The 18,982-nt window shown below is 46.4% G+C and overlaps 3 protein-coding genes across 3 annotated transcripts; 2 read left to right on the forward strand and 1 right to left on the reverse strand.

Moving 5' to 3' along the window:
- Nucleotides 1-5,174: 5,174 nt before the first annotated feature.
- On the forward strand, nucleotides 5,175-5,943 carry LOC123124605 (calmodulin-binding protein 25). The gene has a single exon (XM_044545192.1). The coding sequence runs from the start codon at nucleotides 5,227-5,229 to the stop codon at nucleotides 5,800-5,802; it is 576 nt and encodes a 191-aa protein (XP_044401127.1). The 5' UTR covers nucleotides 5,175-5,226; the 3' UTR covers nucleotides 5,803-5,943.
- A 4,588-nt stretch (nucleotides 5,944-10,531) lies between these two features.
- LOC123120436 (protein sym-1) lies at nucleotides 10,532-14,133 on the reverse strand. Its single transcript, XM_044540431.1, has 8 exons — nucleotides 13,804-14,133; nucleotides 13,612-13,699; nucleotides 12,654-12,748; nucleotides 12,491-12,563; nucleotides 12,295-12,387; nucleotides 12,121-12,207; nucleotides 11,886-11,974; nucleotides 10,532-10,849 (listed from the first exon to the last, which is right to left on the reverse strand). The coding sequence occupies exons 1-7, from the start codon at nucleotides 14,067-14,069 to the stop codon at nucleotides 11,894-11,896; spliced, it is 783 nt and encodes a 260-aa protein (XP_044396366.1). The 5' UTR covers nucleotides 14,070-14,133; the 3' UTR covers nucleotides 10,532-10,849; nucleotides 11,886-11,893.
- Nucleotides 14,134-14,227: 94 nt separating this feature from the next.
- Nucleotides 14,228-16,708, forward strand: LOC123120437 (uncharacterized). The gene is made up of 4 exons (XM_044540432.1): nucleotides 14,228-14,463; nucleotides 15,422-15,544; nucleotides 16,007-16,109; nucleotides 16,239-16,708. Exons 1-4 carry the CDS (start codon nucleotides 14,369-14,371, stop codon nucleotides 16,497-16,499), a joined length of 582 nt encoding a protein of 193 aa, XP_044396367.1. The 5' UTR covers nucleotides 14,228-14,368; the 3' UTR covers nucleotides 16,500-16,708.
- The last annotated feature ends 2,274 nt before the right edge of the window (nucleotides 16,709-18,982 follow it).

Here is an 18,982-nt window from a genome sequence, read left to right on the forward strand (position 1 = left end):
TAAGCAACAGTTTTATTCAGCTTTCATGGTATCAGATACCGGTTCCAGGGTTTAGGGTATGGCTCCGCCAACGCCACCGCCGCCGCCGCCGCCCGGCTACTTCGAGCGCCGGGCCGCACTCATCGCCAAGGCTGCCAACGCCGCGGCCGCTTCTCTCTCGGCCCTCACCATAGCTCCACAAAACTACCCTGCACCCATCCTCGCCGCACCAATATCTCTTGCTGACACAATCTCCGATGTCAGCCCCTACATCCCCATAGTTCTTGATCTCGCCGCCCACAACTACTACCATTGGAGACATCTCTTCGATCTCCACCTCGGCCGCTGCAACCTGCGCTCGCATATCGCCGCCAACTGTCTTCCCCGCCCCGACGATCCACAATGGTTGAAAGACGATCTCGCGATCGTCCAGTGGTTCTACACCCGCATCACCACCGAGATCTTCAACATGCTCGATCACGACGGCGCCACCGCTGCCAACATCTGGCACTCCCTCCGTCAGCTCTTCCAAAGCAACACCGACGCTCGGAAAAACGCTCTCCACACCGAGCTTCGCAATATGGTGCAAGGAGACGCCCCGGTGAACCTGTTCTGCCAGCGCGTTAAGACCATTGGTGATGAGCTCCGCGAACTCGGCGATACAGTTAGCGACTCACAGCTAATCAATATCGTCGTCGTCGGCCTCAGCGAAGACTTTGACAAGCAAGCCTCGTTCATACCGATGATACGGCCCCCTCCTACCTTCGCTGAAGTTCGTTCCTTGCTACAACTCGCGGCGGAAACACAAGCTCGCAAGGACTCTCGCCCCAAGGTCTTTCATGCTGCGGCTCGTCCTCCTCTGTCGTCTACACCAGCGCCGCCTTCCAGGCCGGCTCCTGCCGCCGGGCCGTCCGCATCGTCATCTGTTCAACCGCCCCCAGGCTGGCGTCCTAGTCCGAACTACCGCGGCAAAAACCCTATCTACAGGCCGCCGTCGACTCGTTCGGTTCCGCCTACGACATCACCAGCACCGAGTCCTGCACCACCCACCAGTGCTCCATCTGCGGTTGCATGGCGGCCTCCTCATGATCCTTGGACGGGGCTTGTTCAAGCATGGCCCATGCCCTGGTCCGCTCCGTCCACCCTCGGTGCTCCGCCGGCATACTCAGGTGCCTGGCAACCCGGCCTTCGGCCGCCTACTGGTGCTCCCGGGGTTCTCAACCCCCGACAGCCGGCCAATGCCTATCACGCCGCCCCGACGTATGCTCCTTATGGTCATTACACCACCGACGGCGGCGCCTACTACACACCTCAGCCGGCCCTGCTCCCGACGCCACCCCCACCACAGCCGGCCAATGCCTACTACACTCCCCAGCCGGCCCTACTGCCTTCACCATCGTATCCGCCGGCACTGCTTCCGACGCCACCCTCACCTGCGACGCCGAGCTGGGATCAAGCTGCCTTTCTCCAGGCCATGAATAACTTTGCTGCACAAGGAAACTCAGGTACGGATTGGATCTTTGATTCAGGGGCCTCTAGTCATATGTCTGCATCTAGTAATTGGTTATCTTCTTGCACTAAATCTCCTTTCCCTTCCATTATCCTTGGAGATGGATCATCTATTCCTATATATTGTGTTGGTCAGGCTCAACTTCCCTCTTCCACCAAACCTCTTTTACTTCGCGATGTTCTAGTTGCACCCGCCCTCATTAAAAATCTTATCTCTGTTCGCCAATTTACTTGCGACAATCTAGTTTCGGCTGAATTTGACCCTTTTGGTTTATCTGTGAAGGATTACCTGACCAAGGCCGAGATCGCTCGCTTCAATAGCTCCGGTGATCTTTATTCTCTTAATGGAGTTCCTGCCGCCACCCCTCCAACATCCATGCTGGCCTCCGTCGATCTCTGGCATCGTCGCTTGGGCCATCCCAACCCCGCCGTCTTAGCTTCTATGCTTAGTGAATTTACCATACCATGTAATAGGGACTCTCATAATTCTGTGTTTTGCGAGTCTTGTCAATTAGGCAAACATGTGCGTCTTCCCTTTAGTTCCTCTAGTTCTTGTAGCACTTATCCCTTTGAATTAATACATTGTGATTTATGGACCTCTCCCATTGCAAGTGTTTCGGGTTTTAAATACTACCTTGTTATCCTAGATGATTTCACCCACTTTGTCTGGACTTTTCCTCTACGCAACAAATCCGAGGTCCATTCTCTTTTCCTTAATTTTCAACGCTATGTGTCTGTTCACTTCTTCCTCCCAATTCGCTTTATCCAATGTGACAATGGTCGCGAGTTTGATAACATTAAAAATCGTACTTTCTTCTTACAACATGGCATCCTGCTTAGGTTCTCATGTCCCTACACCTCCCCTCAAAATGGTAAAGCAGAACGCTCTCTTCGCACCCTCAATGATATAGTTCGCACTCTCCTCATTCAATCATCTATGCCTCCCAAGTTTTGGGCTGAAGCCCTACACATGGCCACCTTCCTTCTAAATATTCGACCTTCTAAAACTAAACCCAACACTACTCCCTATTATTCCCTCTTTCTTTCCCACCCCGACTACTCCGCGGTTCGTGTTTTCGGCTGTCTCTGTTTTCCCAATGCCTACGCCACTTCTGCAAATAAATTGTCACCACGCTCTATCCCATGTGCTTTTCTCGGCTTCTCTGACGAGCACAAAGGCTATCGCTGTCTCGACCTTCACACCGGACACGTTCATGTCTCTCGTCATGTCACGTTTGCTGAGCACATTTTCCTTTCTCACAACGCACTACTACACCATCCAACACCCCTAGCTCCGCAAACACCCCCTCTCCCCGTCCTTTCCAACTATATACTCCCCTACCTGCCGAACACAACTTATCACCACCACCATTAACACCCACCATAGCCAATCCCAACCATACACTCACCCCACCCGAGACGTCCCCAACACCCCCGACCCCTGCTCCCTCCCCAACACCCCCGGCCCCTACTCCCACTCCACCACCCAGCCCTACTCCTTCGTCCGACTCTTCCGCTGCGCCGGACTCACCAGTACCCACCTTACCCCCTCGTGCTATTCCTACAGCAGCCCCGATTAATGATCATCGCATGCGTACTAGGGCCAAATCAGGATTTCATCAACCCCAAGACCGCCTAAACCTTCATACCTCCGTATCTCTCACTTCTCTTCCAAAGAATTACAAAACTGCTCTACTTGATCCCAATTGGGCCGCTGCCATGCAAGAAGAATATAATGCTTTACTTCAAAACAACACCTGGCAACTTGTTCCTCGTCCTCCCAATACAAATATTGTTTCTGGCAAATGGATTTTTCGCCAAAAGTTCCACTCCGATGGGAGCCTCTCACGATATAAAGCCAGGTGGGTTTGTCGTGGCTTTTCTCAGCAACAAGGAATTGATTACGAAGAAACCTTCTCTCCTGTTGTTAAACCTAGCACCATTCGCACCGTTCTTAGTGTTGTTGTCTCCTCTTCATGGCCCATTCACCAACTTGATGTTAAAAATGCTTTCCTCCATGGTTCCCTTCAAGAAACTGTCTACTGCCAGCAACCTCTGGGTTTTGAAAATCCATCCTTTCCAACTCATGTATGTCTTCTTCAGAAATCTCTCTACGGTCTTAAACAGGCCCCACGAGCTTGGTTTCAACGCTTCTCCTCCTTCATTCAAACAATAGGCTTCACTCCATCTCTCTCCGACACCTCTCTTTTTGTGTATCATCAAACTTCTGACACTGCCTATTTACTTCTCTATGTAGATGATATCATTCTTACCGCCTCCTCTCAAAAGTTCTTAGATCATATTGTCTCTCTTCTTAGATCTGAATTTTCTATGACTGACCTAGGACTCCTTCATCATTTCTTAGGCATTGCTGTTGTTCGAGATTCCTCCAGCCTTTTTCTTTCCCAACGCCAGTATATTCTTGATCTTCTTAATCGTGCTGGTATGCTTGACTGTCAATCATCTCGCACTCCTGTCGATACTAGTTTTAAACTTTCGGCTACCGGTGAACCCTTTTCCGATCCTACTCTCTATCGTAGCCTAACAGGTGCTCTCCAATATCTCACCATTACTCGTCCTGAAATCTCTTTTGCTGTTCAACAAGCATGTCTCTATATGCATGATCCCCGGGTTCCTCACTATAATCATGTTAAACGCATTCTTCGGTATTTAAAAGGAACTCTCAATCATGGTCTCCACCTCAATAATTCTTCTCCAAACTCGCTTACCGCATACTCTGATGCAGACTGGGCTGGTTGTCCTGACACTCGAAGGTCCACTTCCGGTTTTTGTGTTTTTCTTGGTAACAATTTGATTTCTTGGTCTTCGAAAAGACAGGTTACAGTCTCACGTTCGTCGGCCGAGGCTGAGTATCGCGCTGTGGCACATGCCGTTGCAGATACAATCTGGATTCGGCAGTTACTCTCCGAGCTACACAGGCCTATTGAGCAGGCCACTATTGTCTACTGTGACAACATATCAGCAGTCTACATGACCAGCAATCCAGTTCAACACCGACGCACAAAGCATATTGAGATTGATATTCATTTTGTTCGTGAAAAGGTTGCTCTTGGTCAGGTTCGGGTGCTTCATGTTCCCTCTACGGCTCAGTTTGCTGACATTTTCACCAAGGCACTGCCTACTAAGCCATTTCAAGATATCTGTTTCAGTCTCAACGTCGTCGAGCCTGCCGTTGATACTGCGGGGGGATGTTAGAGTAGTCATTATGGTATACGACTTCTAGTCCAAGTCAGTTTTGTACCCCTACCCCAAGTCGGTTTGTACCCTCTTATATACTTTGTATGCCGCACCAAATCATCAATAAGCAACAGTTTTATTCAGCTTTCACCTTGTTCATTTTGATATTTCGTTAGTGAGATTATCGTCAGCAAACGAACGCCCAAGCTGTTCCCAACACACCATGAAGGCATCAACTCAAGTTCGCCGCCGGTTACATACTGATTCGTGCATCGGCGATCATCTGAACAACCCCATGCCTTCCCTTCTCAATGCCACGTATACAGAGACAGAAACCGCAGACACGGGGTGTACCTGACAGTCTGGACCCACAGGTCAGCGCGCTCGCTGACCACCGAGCCCGTCGGCCCGTCCACACACCCACGCCATCCTTCTTCTCTCCCTATATCAATCCTGCGACCCTTCTTCCTCTCAGTTCAAGCCACGGCCGCAGCTAACAGCAAGCAAACGCAGCCTAGCTAGCTCTCACATCACAGACGCATGATGCTCACCGCCATGCAGCACATGGACTCCTCCGCCTACGCATCGTCGTCCACGGCGTCACCATGGCAGCAACTGCTGACGGCCCAACGCGGCCACCCGTTGCGCTACGAGGATCTCGCATCCCTCCCCGCCGCCGCGCACGCGCCGGCGGCGCAGCAGCAGCACAGACCCGCGCGCCGCGTCGCCAGGCGGCGGCCGCGCCCGTCGCGGCGGCTGCCCACGACCTACATCAGCGCCGACCCCGCGGAGTTCCGCCGCATGGTGCACCAGGTCACGGGCGCCGACGAACTCCTCCTCCCGCTGGCCCAGCAGCCGACGGAGGGGGAGCCCCTCCTCCCCGCGCTCGCCGCCCACGCAGCTCCTTCGTCGGCCGGCGGGGCGCTGCTGCTGCCGACGCTGGACACGTCGGCGTTCCTGCTCGGCGGGTGCAGGGCGAGGCCGTCCACCGCGCGGACGGATGCGATTGCGATGCCACCGCCGACGTCTCGCGACGGGTCGCTACCGCTGGACAGCACTAGCGGCGGCAGCAGCAGCTGTGGTTTCCCGACCTTAGAGTCGTGGGATCTTCTCTGAACCCACCCTCTCTGCGCACATATGCATGGTGCTTCTTTCTTCTGGCTGTGACCGGAGCTTCATTGTTGGCAAATGGCTACCATATATGTGTTCGTCTTGTTGTTAATCTGAGCTTAATTATTCCTATTATGTTGTGATTGACTCGTACTGTGTCTCTCTGGACGGGTTTCAGTTTCATCGTAGATATTCTCTTGCTCTAGGAGCAGAATTCACAATCAAGGACATGGATTTTCTTCTCTCTTTTACTACTCCCAAACCCGTCGCTTCTTCACCAACCATATTCTCTTCTGGTCGGGTCAAGATCAACTGTCTCTCGTTGGGTGCTTAGTGCATTCAGCGCAATTAACCAGCTGAGTGATTAGTGCGCCAAAGCAGCCAATAATTATAAAGCAGGGGGGGGCATGTAATGCTACTTAGACCCTACGACACGTCGAGATGAAGCCAAATCCGACTGAGACGTGCGTACATCAGCCCTCGGCTTCAATAATCTACCCTAACCTGCGAATCGGCTAGCACTTATGTTGGATTATAGATGAGCTTAGGCCGGTATAAGACAATAATCATTGATTAATCTCTAAAGCCTAAGGTGCACGGCAACTGATGTGAAGTTTAGTATAATACTGCTACAGTAAAAAAAGTGAGACCCTTTCATAAGGTTTGCTCAATAATTTGCTGTTAGGTGCTTGGGAATAAGAACTGTACGACGCGCGCCGCGGGTTGCGGGAATGAGCCGAGCTGAGCCTTATTTTTACCGGTGTAAAAAATGGTTACTAATTATGGATTAATTAACGAGTCGGTTACGGAAGTGTCACTGTCCGAAACATTGGATTGTGGGCTGTTCGCGGACTCGCTCGTGGGCCTGAGCCGAGCCAGTGGAGTGAACCCTAGCTTAGTTCACTCCCTCCCTCTCGCGCAACCCTAGCCGTCATATACTGTGTTTTTCTCTTTGTGCTGCTTCCGGCCAGGGCCGTCTTCGAAAATTTGAGGCCCCGGTGCGATTACAAAATGGACCCCTAAATTTCAGGACCTGATAGAAACATTATAGTTTCATTTAATTATTTAACTTAGTTTTATTTCGAGCATGTTTAGAAATATACCGAGTATTAGTGCAAAATAAAATAGATTGTACTAAATCGATAGTAATATTCTACGGATAAGCAACATCAAAATTTATAAAAATATCTAGTGTTTTTTAAATATATTTATTTAGTACAACGGCTCGACGAGCTAAAGTATAGGATAAATTGATGAAAATATCTAGTGTTTTTGTAACTAGTAATATCATAGAGACGCCATAATGCGGAAATAATTCTGAAACTGAAAAACAAGACCACATCCTAGTTTAGGCTTAGCGTGGAATACTAACAATAAAAGTAATCCATGTACTAGTAGGAGTACCTACTACCAAACTACGATCATGGACTTACGCCTGTGTGAACGAGGCCATGTCGGCGGCGAACTGTTACACAACGCTGGCCAGAGGTCGTCCTGCTCGCGCAAGAGGGAGGAGATATTCCGCGAGGCTGTTCCTTGGCACTTGGCAGCAGCCTACCTCTGGATCCGGCAGGGCAGTGCCACCGCGGCCGCCGGCAAAGCTGGATACCATCATGGAAGAAGAGTACAGCTCCACCATCATGATGTACGACGCTAGATTTCAGGGCAAGATCTCTTTCTTCCTCGGGGCCGCCATCGACAATGGTTCGCCGCAGATCCATTGGACCGTGGTTAATTGGTTTTCTAGGCGAGCAATGCTACACGTACAAATAACTGCAGGGTTTTACAGGGAAGGATTAATTTGTGTGTTTGTGATTGGTCAAAAGTTTGTGGAGCCGGCTCATCCTCCTAAAAATCAGGGGATAAGTTTGTGATTGATTGATAGATAAAAAGAGTCTGTAAAACCCTGTATGTGTTTGTACGTCTAGCATTTTTGTTTCTAGGCGGCGCGAGGCAATCGGGTAAATTGTTGGATTAGGGTAGTGCGACGCTTTGACTCTCTCTTGGACTCGACGTAAAATGGGGCCCACGCAGGCACCCAAATTCCTGGTTTCTCGGCGCGTGGGGCGTTTTGCAGCTGAACCATTTACATCGGGCACTCGCAGATCAGGTGTACGAACCAGGGTTTCTCTTATTTTTTCATTGATCGGGGGCCCAGTGTGATCGCTCATTTCGCACGCCCTCGTTGACGGGCCTGCTTCCGGCGATCCCATTCCGACGATCGTGTGCACGGTTGGTCGGGAGAGCATGTGCCTCCGGAACCTGTCGTTCGAGATCCTGCCTGGAAGAACGACAATAAGTTTTTTGGTGAGCGTCTCGACGTGATTGCTCTCGATTCGTCCCCGTCTCCGTCCGCCTCTGCTTCCACTACTTCCCCTGCATCGACCGCATGGCTGACGACAAAGCCGCCAAGAAGAAGGCCTTGGCCGATGTCGAGGCTGCCGCCGCAGCCGGCGCCGCCGCGTTGGCCTGGCCAACTGGAGTGTATGACTCGTTCATCCCCTATTTGCTCGTTCATGTGTTGACCGTATATATGTTGTTCATAGATGTTTCAGTTCTATGTACTGTACATGCTTACATGCTTAGTTATTGGTATGAGATGCATACCGTATTTATCATGTTTTTTGTATACTCATGAATTAGATTAGTAAAAAAATGCTAATATTTCCCACAACTTATGCTCAAAACAGTCACTTTCATGTCGCCGCCCCTTGTCTGGCCTGAAACAATACCAAAAACAAAAGGGAAAGAGAAGAAGATACGTTTTATCAATAGAGAAGAGAATTCATGTACGGTCGTCGGAACTCACAACTGGCGCCTCTGATGAGAGTACAGATACACTGCGCACATGCTGGACACAGACAGGGCAGCAGAGCTGGTCGGCGTTGAGCCCTGTGCTGGCTGCCGGCCGGCCCGGCCACGCGGTTGACTCTTCGTCTCGCATCCATGTGCCTATGCTGCCCGTGATACTATCGACAGTCGGAGAAAAGGACTGAAAACTGTTTTCGTCGGACTTTGGCACCCTCCCCACACACGTGCTTCCTCACGACCAACCTGCCGGCCGCCGGCCGGCCGCCTGTTCCTGTTATGTTCGGCCCCAGTTGCCAATGACGCAAGCGTTGCGCAACGGCCACGTCAGTAGCTTAGCTTCTCTGGGTACACAGCCCTACCGGTGGTTCTTCAAACTGACAGTTTGTTTCAAGTACAACTGTGATGATGTTTATGAAGCCGTGCTCTTTGCGATTAAAGTGGACGTACGCTTTGCTACCCAGTACACAGCCCTACTGGTTCTTCAAACTGGGGGTGCTAAAGCCGTGTTGGCATTTTCACAGGACAAAGTGAGCCTCGGATACACTATTGAGGACACAAGGAGTTAATCGGGAACTTGTACGAGCATCCAACAGACACTGTATCTAAAAGAACTACCTGATCCTCAAAAAAAAAAAAACTACCTTAAAGAAAGTGGCCAAAAGAATTCTCTAACCGATCCCGTAAATGTGAAATAAATTTACAGGATCCTGTAAACTTAACTTCAACTTTCCTTGGTTTAGAACAAGTTTTGCTTCCATTGCCATGCAAAATTTCAAGTTCAAACACATTACGAAATGTGAGTTATAAAAAAGATAAAATCAACATTGAATAGTGTCGACCGGTAACATTTACTATTCATTGCTGAATTTGTCTTTTTCATAGCTCGCATCCCGTAATGTGTTTTTACTTGAAATTTCACAAGATAATAGAACATCATCCTCTTAGCATTCGACATTTTATTCAGATTTTTTTTCGAAACTTTCAAACATGCTTTTCACGAAGTTTTCTTTGAATGTTGGTTTTCGATGATATTCTTCCTTAACTTTTGGCGGCCGTATGAAACTTCAAGCCTCACTCGCCGGACTGCCGTAGCTCGCCGTCGTATGCCGCCACACCACGCCGTCATACGCCGCCCGCTCCACCCCGACTCCATGCCGCAGCCCCGTTGCGCTACCGCACCGCCTCGCTGCTCCCCGTCGTACCACAACTTGCCCGTGTCACTGACTTGCGGGTCCTAGACTTGTTTAATGGAAAAGTTAAAAAAAAACACAAAATTTAGGGGAATAATTTACAGGATCTGACAAAAGTTTCTCTTAGTAAACTTCCCCTAAAATTTAGGGGAATCGTTGGAATTGCTCTAAGATTCCTTTTACAATACGAACAAGTGTGCATTATCATATCTCTACTATTAATCATTGTACATTCATCCTCAAAAAAGAAAAAAAAAATCATTGTACATTCGTCTTCGCCCCCGTCTCCTCACACACACACATTCCTCACGTCCTGCATTAACTCAATCAAATAAAATGAAATCTTGTCAAAACCTCAACTAAATCAAAACTCCATTAACAGGCCATTTCTTTTCAACATCTTCTTCTTCACCTGGGGTTTAGAACTATTCAGTCAAAGTTAGCTGCTCGAGAGGCTGTCATGCGGTTATTCACAGCCACAGGAGCCTTGGTCGGAGTTCCTACGGACAGTGAAGCAGACTCAGGACCATGTCTAGTCAGACGGATAGATGGGTCAGTGAAGCAGAGACAAAGAAGCACCGTGAAGCTCAGTCAGACGGATAGATGGATCAGTGAAGCAGAGACAAAGAAGCACCGTGAAGCGACGTGCGCCGTCGGAACACCCAACCACCGCAGCTTTTTCAACTCTACGGCATCGGCCGCCAGCGAATCGGCCATCAACTGCGACACCATCATGCCAATAACACCCCCGGGGCCTGAGTTTTGATTTGCTAGGAACCCCAGAATTTTACATTATGTAATTCTTCGGAAACCAAGAACAACCTCCCATCACAAACGGTTATACAGATTGTACAACGCATGATTAACTGGCATCGCGGGCTGCACTCGACAGACAAGATGGACGTTAATTTACAATACTAGGCAGGCGTTTCATCGGTTGGGTAACACAGACGAGACGCCAGGATAACTGATAATAGGTTTATTCTTCCAGCCTTACATCGCCACATGTTGCAACCGGCTTAGATACCCCGCCCTAGAGTCTACTCTCTCACCTGAAACAAGTGAGGGGTCAGCAAAAAGATCAGGTAAGAAGCACAAGCTAATCAACGGCGCAGAAGCGATGGAGCACCAAGCACAGAAATATCTAAACTCTGCACAAGAAGAACTTCAGCACCACACGCCAATGTTACCAGCTTAAAATGCGAGTCATACTCCAATGCCAAACTTACAAGTCAAAAGGACAGTGTTTCGAATAGATGCTCTGTTTCATTTACTCACTTGTGTTTTGCCTCTAAACTCAGCCACAAGGTACAAAAGAACAAAAGGCACCTTTAGCACCAGTCAGCATCATGTTAAATAGCAAAAGTTTTATTGAAGCTGAGAGGTCTGACTTTGTGAAGATCAAGTCACAATCATTCTACAACAAGTCCACAAGGTAGCTTTCAGGGCTGGCAGAAATTAAGTCTAAGATACTGACTGGTGCACAACACATTACCAGTCAAAAGGAAAGAAAGGGAAAAGGAAAACTCAAGTAATGCAAGACCACAAATGCAATTGTTTCAACCACATCGGCATGAGGCATCATCTGACTTGACCCAACAGATTAAGTAACCGATAAGAAAAAGTCTGTCATACTAGGGTCTGTGAAACTCCCATGCAATAAATTCTCGGCTAGCTCACAACAAAGCAGTAAAGTCTTGGATATCATAACAGATGGCCACCTCAACTCAAAAGTGCATTGAATTGCAGTGTCACCACATATAGTGATCAGGAAAGACACCGTCGAAGATATGTTCTTGGAGAAGTCTCTCCCATGAAAATTACCACAGAAATTTCATATCTGCCATGGCTAATTTCTGTTGTCAAAGTAGTTTGTTTCAGGAAATATTTGCTTGTTGCACAGTTATTGATAAAAGGCGCTATGCTAACTGGAAATAGTAGGCAGACAAAGCGCACTTTTGTTACTATGTGATGATATTCCGTATATATAAAAAAAATGAAAAACTGTTTGATAACAAAATCCATGCAAGAGGACTGAAGAACTATAGGCAGGACTGTTACATGTACAGATATAGATTTGAAGATTACCTATTTGACTACTCCGCGATAACCTTCTTATGAGCTTTATATGACAAAATCACGTTCCATGCAAGGGCTACAAAATTAGCAGCAAGAACCTGTAAAAAAAGGGCAGCAGTTAGGTGAGAGCAATACTTAGAGCATGCCAAAACTATATAAAGGGGCAGAAAATAGCTAAGTTAATTCATTTCACATATACTGAACATTGTAGTAAAGACTGTCGAAATGTGCAACTTTTTTGGACCTGGAGCTTCTGTGGGACAAAATAGAAATTAAAAAACTGGAACGGTATCCACAATTGCCAATTCGCGATCAATGAAGAGAACCACTCCTGTAATAGTTGTAAATGTTCTTCATCAGTAAATGGCACATACACAGTGTCAGGGAAGGGTTTTGAGAGGGTTGATATCCTTTTCACCTGCTTAAGCTTTGGCACTACAAGAGATGGCTTTCCCTCCAAGGTTACGAGTAAGCTCATGAAGACACCAATGAAAACAGGAGAGAAGATGAACTGGGCAAGGAGACAATTAAAAATTAACATGTCAAACAGGTATGCAATGGACATAAAAACAACTCAAGAAGGTAAAACAGGATATGAAGGAAATGATGAAAACCTGGTCAAGTAACAGGCGAGAAATGACACCAGATGTCCCGCTGATCGTCACTAATTTACTCAAATACAAGTACCTGCATATGGAGGCAAATTATCAATCAAACAAGACCAGACACTAACTGCTGATCACCATAATTTCTGCAGAATAGACAACACAAGATTACCAGAAATGCAACGTTGGCCCCACCAGGACAAGTCCCAATAACGTGAACACAAATGTTCTCTTCAGGTCTAGCTCTGGCACTTTATCAATTACAAGCTTCAACAAAAGAAAAAGTAGACAAAGGATTGTCAATTACACACCTGCTCGTCCTAAATTTCACATCAAAACTAAGAAGGGATGGTGCTCGTGCATGATCAGATTTACACAAGCATGCATCACGCAGCACAAAGTTTGGGTTTTCTCTTTACTGCTAAACTACATCTGCACTTAACTACATAAATGGAATAGAAGACAAGCATGTAGATAATTTACAATACAAGACATATGGCAAAATCACGATACCGGTCCATTCTTGAATGAATAATAGTTCCAGCTTGCCATTACCAGACTACATTACGACTACCTCCGTCCGGGTTTATTAGGCCCTCTTTATTTTGGGCTAAAGTTTGACCATAAATTTAACTAATAAAATGTAAATCGTATGTTACAAAAATTATACCATAGGAAACCTCTTTCAAATACAAATCAAGCAATATAATTTTTATGTCATATAATTTGTATTTTGTTAATTTTACATATGGTCAAAGTTTGGCTCAAAATACGAGGAGGCCCAATAAACCCCGACCGAGGTGGTGCATGCATAAATACACTCTTCCACCCTGATTTTACCTGCACAATTTTGCTTGTGACTAAATTCATTTCAATAAGATTGCATTCAGCATGTTTAACATTCAAACTCTTTTCTTGTGCAATATTAAATTGACTGATCTAGTTCCTGAAGAATTGTCAATGGTGGGGTAATCATTCACTAATGCTAGAAGCTGCAAACAGAACTGAACAAGAGGTCGCATCTTGAAACCATGGCTCGGCAATTAACCAACTAACCACTACCGAACCCATGCTGCATTGCATAATACCACACTCTAAGGCAGCAAACAAGAGCGTTGGCATCGACGAACCTGGCAGATGAGGTCCCCGGCCAGAGTCAGCACAGCAGAAGTGACAGCCTTGGTCGCCACCGGATGCTTGTCAAGAGACAGAAGGTACCTGTCGCGGCCATTTCAACAAACCCAGTGTCAGTATTTTACCGAAGCATCAGAACCCACACGGGAAAATTCCCAAGGAATGAAGAAGAGGTCCAGCGGAATCACCAGGCCACGAGCTGCAAGCCCTTCGCCCGGGCCGCCTCCACTCCTCCAGATGCTGCTGCGGGGGCGGAGTTGCAGCAGGAGGCTGCGTGGAGAGTCTGGAGCCGCGCGAGGCGGCCGCCGCCCTTCAGGGGCTCGACGGGGGCAGGGGCGGGAGCGGCGGTGGACAGGGGAGCGGAGAGGGAAAGGAAGCGGCCCGCTGCAGCGGGTCTCGGAGAGACGATGGGGCGGGGCACGAGGAGGAGCGGGAGCGCGGACGCCATCGCCATGGAAGAGGATGAGGAGGAGCTTTGGGTTTTGGGAATCGTGCTAGGGTTCTAGAAAATTCCAGAGCCAGAGAGGGGCAGTGAAAGAATAAACTAAACCTGGGCTCATTTGGGCCCATTCGTCTTCCGCGTGAATGAAGTTCGGACCATTCGTCCCAGGCCCGGCCCATTTAGGTGGTCTTCTTGACCTAGACACGAAGGCGAGAAGGAAAACGATCCCGCCACCATCTCGCCGGCATTTCCTCCCACTTGCGGCTGCAGCGGCGGCGGCGGCCACCGCGCCCACCGGTTGTGGAGACGAGATGTCGTACATGCGAGGCGACCTGCTGACGAAGACGCGGAAACTGGTGAAGGGGCTGGCCAAGCCCGCCCCTGCCTGGCTCAAGGCCATGGAGCAGTCAGTACCCTCTCGATCCCTAGCTCCGCCTCTCCACTTCCGCTATGTTTTTGCTCCGGCCGTTTGATGTTGGCGCGATGAATTCTGTGGAAATGAGAGATCCAACCTTGGTGATCTACTCATCGCATTTGTCCTCCATATACGGTTGATGATCACTATAGTTGGTAAAACTAGATTTGGTATTGTCCACAACATCATCTGTCGGTGGCTCGATATTCTGATTTACGCTCTTACAATCCATATAGATGATTGCATTTCCTTTATCATTTGATTTTCATGGTTACTTATATTAGATGAAAGAATGCAGAATTATTGTAAATCAATGTAGTCCCATTTGCTAGAGCGAACTGTGCTCTGTTTTGCTTTTCAACCAGACTAACATGTTTTTTACAGTTTATTTATGTGCACTGTGTGGCAAACGCGCATACATTTCCTAGGCAAGCTTCAAACTTCACACCAAAATGTTAAATCTGTCTAATCTTGTTTGAGTTATGTTCGATCCAAATATCCCACATTTTTTACGTTGATCATTAGCTGTGAGTGGTTTGTGTGAAACAGAACGAACTCTGCCCTACCTTTTCATCTGGCACATTTGTGAACTGATCACACTATGCAGTGCCATAGGGGGTTTACATCATCCACCTGGTCTATGATTTATTTATCTTGGCGCTATTTATCGATGTGCTCCATTCAATAGTTAGGTGAACGGGTTTCCTTGGCCGTATTGTTTTCTTCCTTCATGATCTTGATCAAATCTCCTATCTGGGGAAGGCAGAAGATATTTGTGGCTGAAGGGTTCCTGCATTAAGTTTGTCTAATTGGGTTTAATTGCCATTTGCTGTAACTTGAATGTTTGTGAACTGAAGATGTTTGTCCTATTCTTCTATGCGCTAATTCTCTCTACATTATATTCATGTTGCTTGTTTTTTCTTTGAAACACATGTTGCTTTTTTATTAGGGCACCTCCAGTCACATTCCCTAGAACTGATGGTAAAATCGAGAAGATAGAACTGCCAGAGGATGTCTATGTCAAGAGGTTCTTCAGAAGGCATCCTGATTCACTCTACCATGATGCAATAAAGTAATTTTCTTGTTATATCTATCATTACAATCATGACTGTAAAGTATACAAGTTTGATAAGGTTCCAGAATTGAGGATGTGAATGTGTTTGGCCTTTCTTCCATTTTGTTTACAATTTCCTTTTGAGAGGTTAATGAGGAATCATTTCAAATTTGAACTAAAACCATGCAATTTGAACTAAGACCACGCCACCTATTTCTGAACGGAGGGAGTAGTTATTTTGATACTTGATGCTTGACTTATTTTTCCTTTGAACTGATTAATACAACTACATAATGATGCATTAGTCGAAAAAAGCTTTTGTTTGAAGGAGGTACAATTGTACATGTACAGACTAGCAACTCCTTTTTCTGACTGTTGATGGTGTCAACATTGCCCTTCTGTTTCACTCCCAGATATTGTCTTTCCCCACTTTTTGTGTCATACTGTACACAAAATTTAATAGCTAGCCAATGCTTTCAGGATAAGCGGGTTTGATCCACCGCCAGCAAGAGTTTTTGCTTGGCGTGTCTTAGAGTTGAAAGAACAGGGAGTCAATGAAGATGATGCAATGGCTGTAGCAGATGTAATTTTCCTCTTCTAAAATATATCCTTTGTTTCTCTGATGGAGCAGTAATCCAATTATTGGTCCTGCTCTGTCCAAATCTCAAGGTATAGAGTTATAACTCCTTGCATGACTAACATCCTTTGCCAGATGGAGTATGGAGCAGAGAAAAAAGCAAAGAAGCTAGCATACAAGGAACTGAAACAAATTGCACGCAGAGAAGGAAAGCCACCACCTCCAAATCCATATCCAAGCGCTATCAAAGAAATACAGGCAGAGGAAAAGAAGTATGTTAGGGACCGTTTCCATAACCCAAAGGTACTCGAGATCGTGAATAAGATGAAAGAGGACAGACAGATGTTTCTTCAAGATAGAGCGGCAGCATCAGGTGCATCAGGTGAAGGACAGTAACTGGTTGTGTGGACTGGCCAACTAGTTGCTGTTGCTTATGACATCAACCAACTGATATTTAAACTCGACGTTTAGTTTTTCTATAAAAATAAAGTTGTGTGCACATTCAGAAGTTAGTTAAAGAACTAGCTGTAAGGGTTCGAAACATGTTTGGTGAGATAGAGCATTGTTTCTTTCTCATATATTTTTTACTATTTTCTTCAAACTTACTGATTTCATCTCCCATATTGGTTTAACCTTAATGCTGTATGAAAGTTTCTCCGACACTGTGCAGCTTGATTGAAATAGGAATAGCATCTTTACATGTAGTTTCCATCTGTCCCTGTGATGAGCATTTTAGTAATCTGAGCACTCATTCAATTGGTGCTCCCTCTTCAGTATTCTGCTGTGAGGTTGAAGGGGCCAATATAATCACGTACACTGTTGAGATATGGCATCTGAGGGACATGATGGAAACTGACCTTTTTTGCTGCTTGCTCTTTCTTTGCACTAGCACCTCTTTACTGTTTTCCTTCAAAAAAAAATGGCACATTTCCTTTCGTTGGAGTTGTAAGTTATTCTTCTGTCTGCAAAAATATAGTATGAAAAAGAATGGTTCAAATTGTAGAACATTATTTCTTTGTCACAGCTCATTTCTTTATTTTCTCTTTTGTTGCTGAGTTTAATTTCCCATATTCCTATATCCTTAATGCTCTGTGCTGGGTTTCCAAACAATTTACAAGCTCTATAAATTTGTCACATATTGACAGGGTGGTATTATCCTTGTTCTCCGCTTTCCTCTCCTTATTTGTGGTTCGTGTAATTTCCATCTGTCCCTGTGATGAACATTTTAGTAATCTGAGCACTGGTTCAATTGGTGCTCCCTTTCAGCCCTCTGCTGTGAGGTCGAAGGAACCAATGTTTCCACACGTGCACTGTTGAGATATGGCATTCTGAGTGACATGATGGATACTGACATTTTTTGTTGTTGTCGGGTACTCTATGTTAAATGGGTTTTCCTCTCTTAAGATTTATATCTTCTGCGATTTATCTGGCACTGTAATTGCAAATCTTTGGCATCTTGAAATTTGATGTGTTCTCTCTGCAATTTATGTTTTGTTTTTGCTCTTTGGTGAGGAAGTTTGTAAAGCAGGATTTGAAAACTGGACAAGCTTGATCTTTTTGCCCTGGTGAATGAAGGAATGATGTATCTATCTCCTGTCAGTTTGTTTGTCTTGCTAATAAAATTCACCAGCTTTCCCGTACGCTACACTTAGCAGTTCATACTTGACTAAGGGCAGTGCACGCTTCGCTGTGCCGCTTACTTTCCTGGGGTTGCACACGTTTTATCTTTGTGTGTGTTTGAAGTTGTGAAAATTATTTGCTACGTCCCAGTTGGTTTGGCGTGTGGAGAAATAATAGTGTTTTCTTTTGATGTGGTATTTGGAGGTGTCCTTTCTGGCCGTGGATTAGAGGCAAATTCCAATGAATAGTACACGTTATGTGAGGGAATTATCTGTGCTTTTGGACACATGTGTTATGTTGGTGCTAAAACGTGTGGTAGGCGACGCTTCCTTCTTGCCAACCAAGACCCACACCACTCAGGCACTTACCAAGGGTGCCCACCCACCGAGAGATTCAACCACAAATCCAAGGGCAATGACCCAGCTAAAATCGTGTTTTAATCTCAAATTGAATGAGAAGCTCTGAAATTAGGGAGCCTAGTGAAGTTAGAGATGTAAGCAATATGATGTTGAAGTTGGTATTATTGAGTGTGCACATCTACTCCCTTCGTCCCAAATTACTTGTCTTAAATTTGACTAGATACAGATGTCTCTAAACATGTTTTAGTGTTGGATACATCTTAAATTTGTCTGGATACCGATATCCCTAAACATGTTTTAGTGTTAGATACATTGGTATCTAGATAATTTTTTTTCGAGAATACGCCTACGCGTACCTTAGCTTTATAGAAGGCAGAATTGTAAGTACAAGAATACTATCACTCATTGCGAACAATGAGCGTAGCATGAACAACACACTCTGGTAAGACCAATACAACCACCAACAGCTAAACAAAACTACAAAGCAAAAGCGCCTGTTCTAACTGAGAACAACACCGTGTCTTGACCAACGTCGGGCACCTCCGAAGACCATGATCTCCCGCTGAACTTCACTTGTCAACGCACCATCCACCCTGGATGCCTAAGACGAGATGGCAAGTGAATGGCAGGATCAGCTTCGAGAAAGACACCGTCTTGGAGACACATGCGACGGTCGTACATAGTGCTGCCAAAGATCAAAGTAGGACCACAACAAACACCGTAGGAAAGCAATGAGGAACCAAGTTGTGTCTCCTAACGTGTTTGAGATCGAAAGTGAAATCTCTGTCTTGATTGATGGTTACAGGCGCTACTTATACCATCTAGAGAGACGCGATCGAAGGGAAGTGTCGGTTCCAGAGGGCAAGAGTGAGAAGGCGTCTGTGCGGGACAAACCGCACG

This window comes from Triticum aestivum, chromosome 5D (genome assembly GCF_018294505.1).
Source record: "Triticum aestivum cultivar Chinese Spring chromosome 5D, IWGSC CS RefSeq v2.1, whole genome shotgun sequence".
Lineage (NCBI taxonomy): Eukaryota > Viridiplantae > Streptophyta > Magnoliopsida > Poales > Poaceae > Triticum > Triticum aestivum.

Bases quoted from the DNA above. Each gene is read 5' to 3' on its own strand.
- LOC123124605 (XM_044545192.1), top strand. From the start codon at position 5,227: ATGATGCTCACCGCCATGCAGCACATGGACTCCTCCGCCTACGCATCG.
- LOC123120436 (XM_044540431.1), bottom strand. From the start codon at position 14,069: ATGGCGATGGCGTCCGCGCTCCCGCTCCTCCTCGTGCCCCGCCCCATC. The intron at 13,700-13,803 runs GTGATTCCGCTG...TGGCCGCGACAG, and splicing joins GGCTTGCAGCTCGTGGCCTG to GTACCTTCTGTCTCTTGACA. The intron at 12,749-13,611 runs GTTCGTCGATGC...CTTTTGTTGAAG, and splicing joins CCGGGGACCTCATCTGCCAG to CTTGTAATTGATAAAGTGCC.
- LOC123120437 (XM_044540432.1), top strand. From the start codon at position 14,369: ATGTCGTACATGCGAGGCGACCTGCTGACGAAGACGCGGAAACTGGTG. The intron at 14,464-15,421 runs GTCAGTACCCTC...CTTTTTTATTAG, and splicing joins TGGCTCAAGGCCATGGAGCA to GGCACCTCCAGTCACATTCC. The intron at 15,545-16,006 runs GTAATTTTCTTG...CAATGCTTTCAG, and splicing joins CTCTACCATGATGCAATAAA to GATAAGCGGGTTTGATCCAC.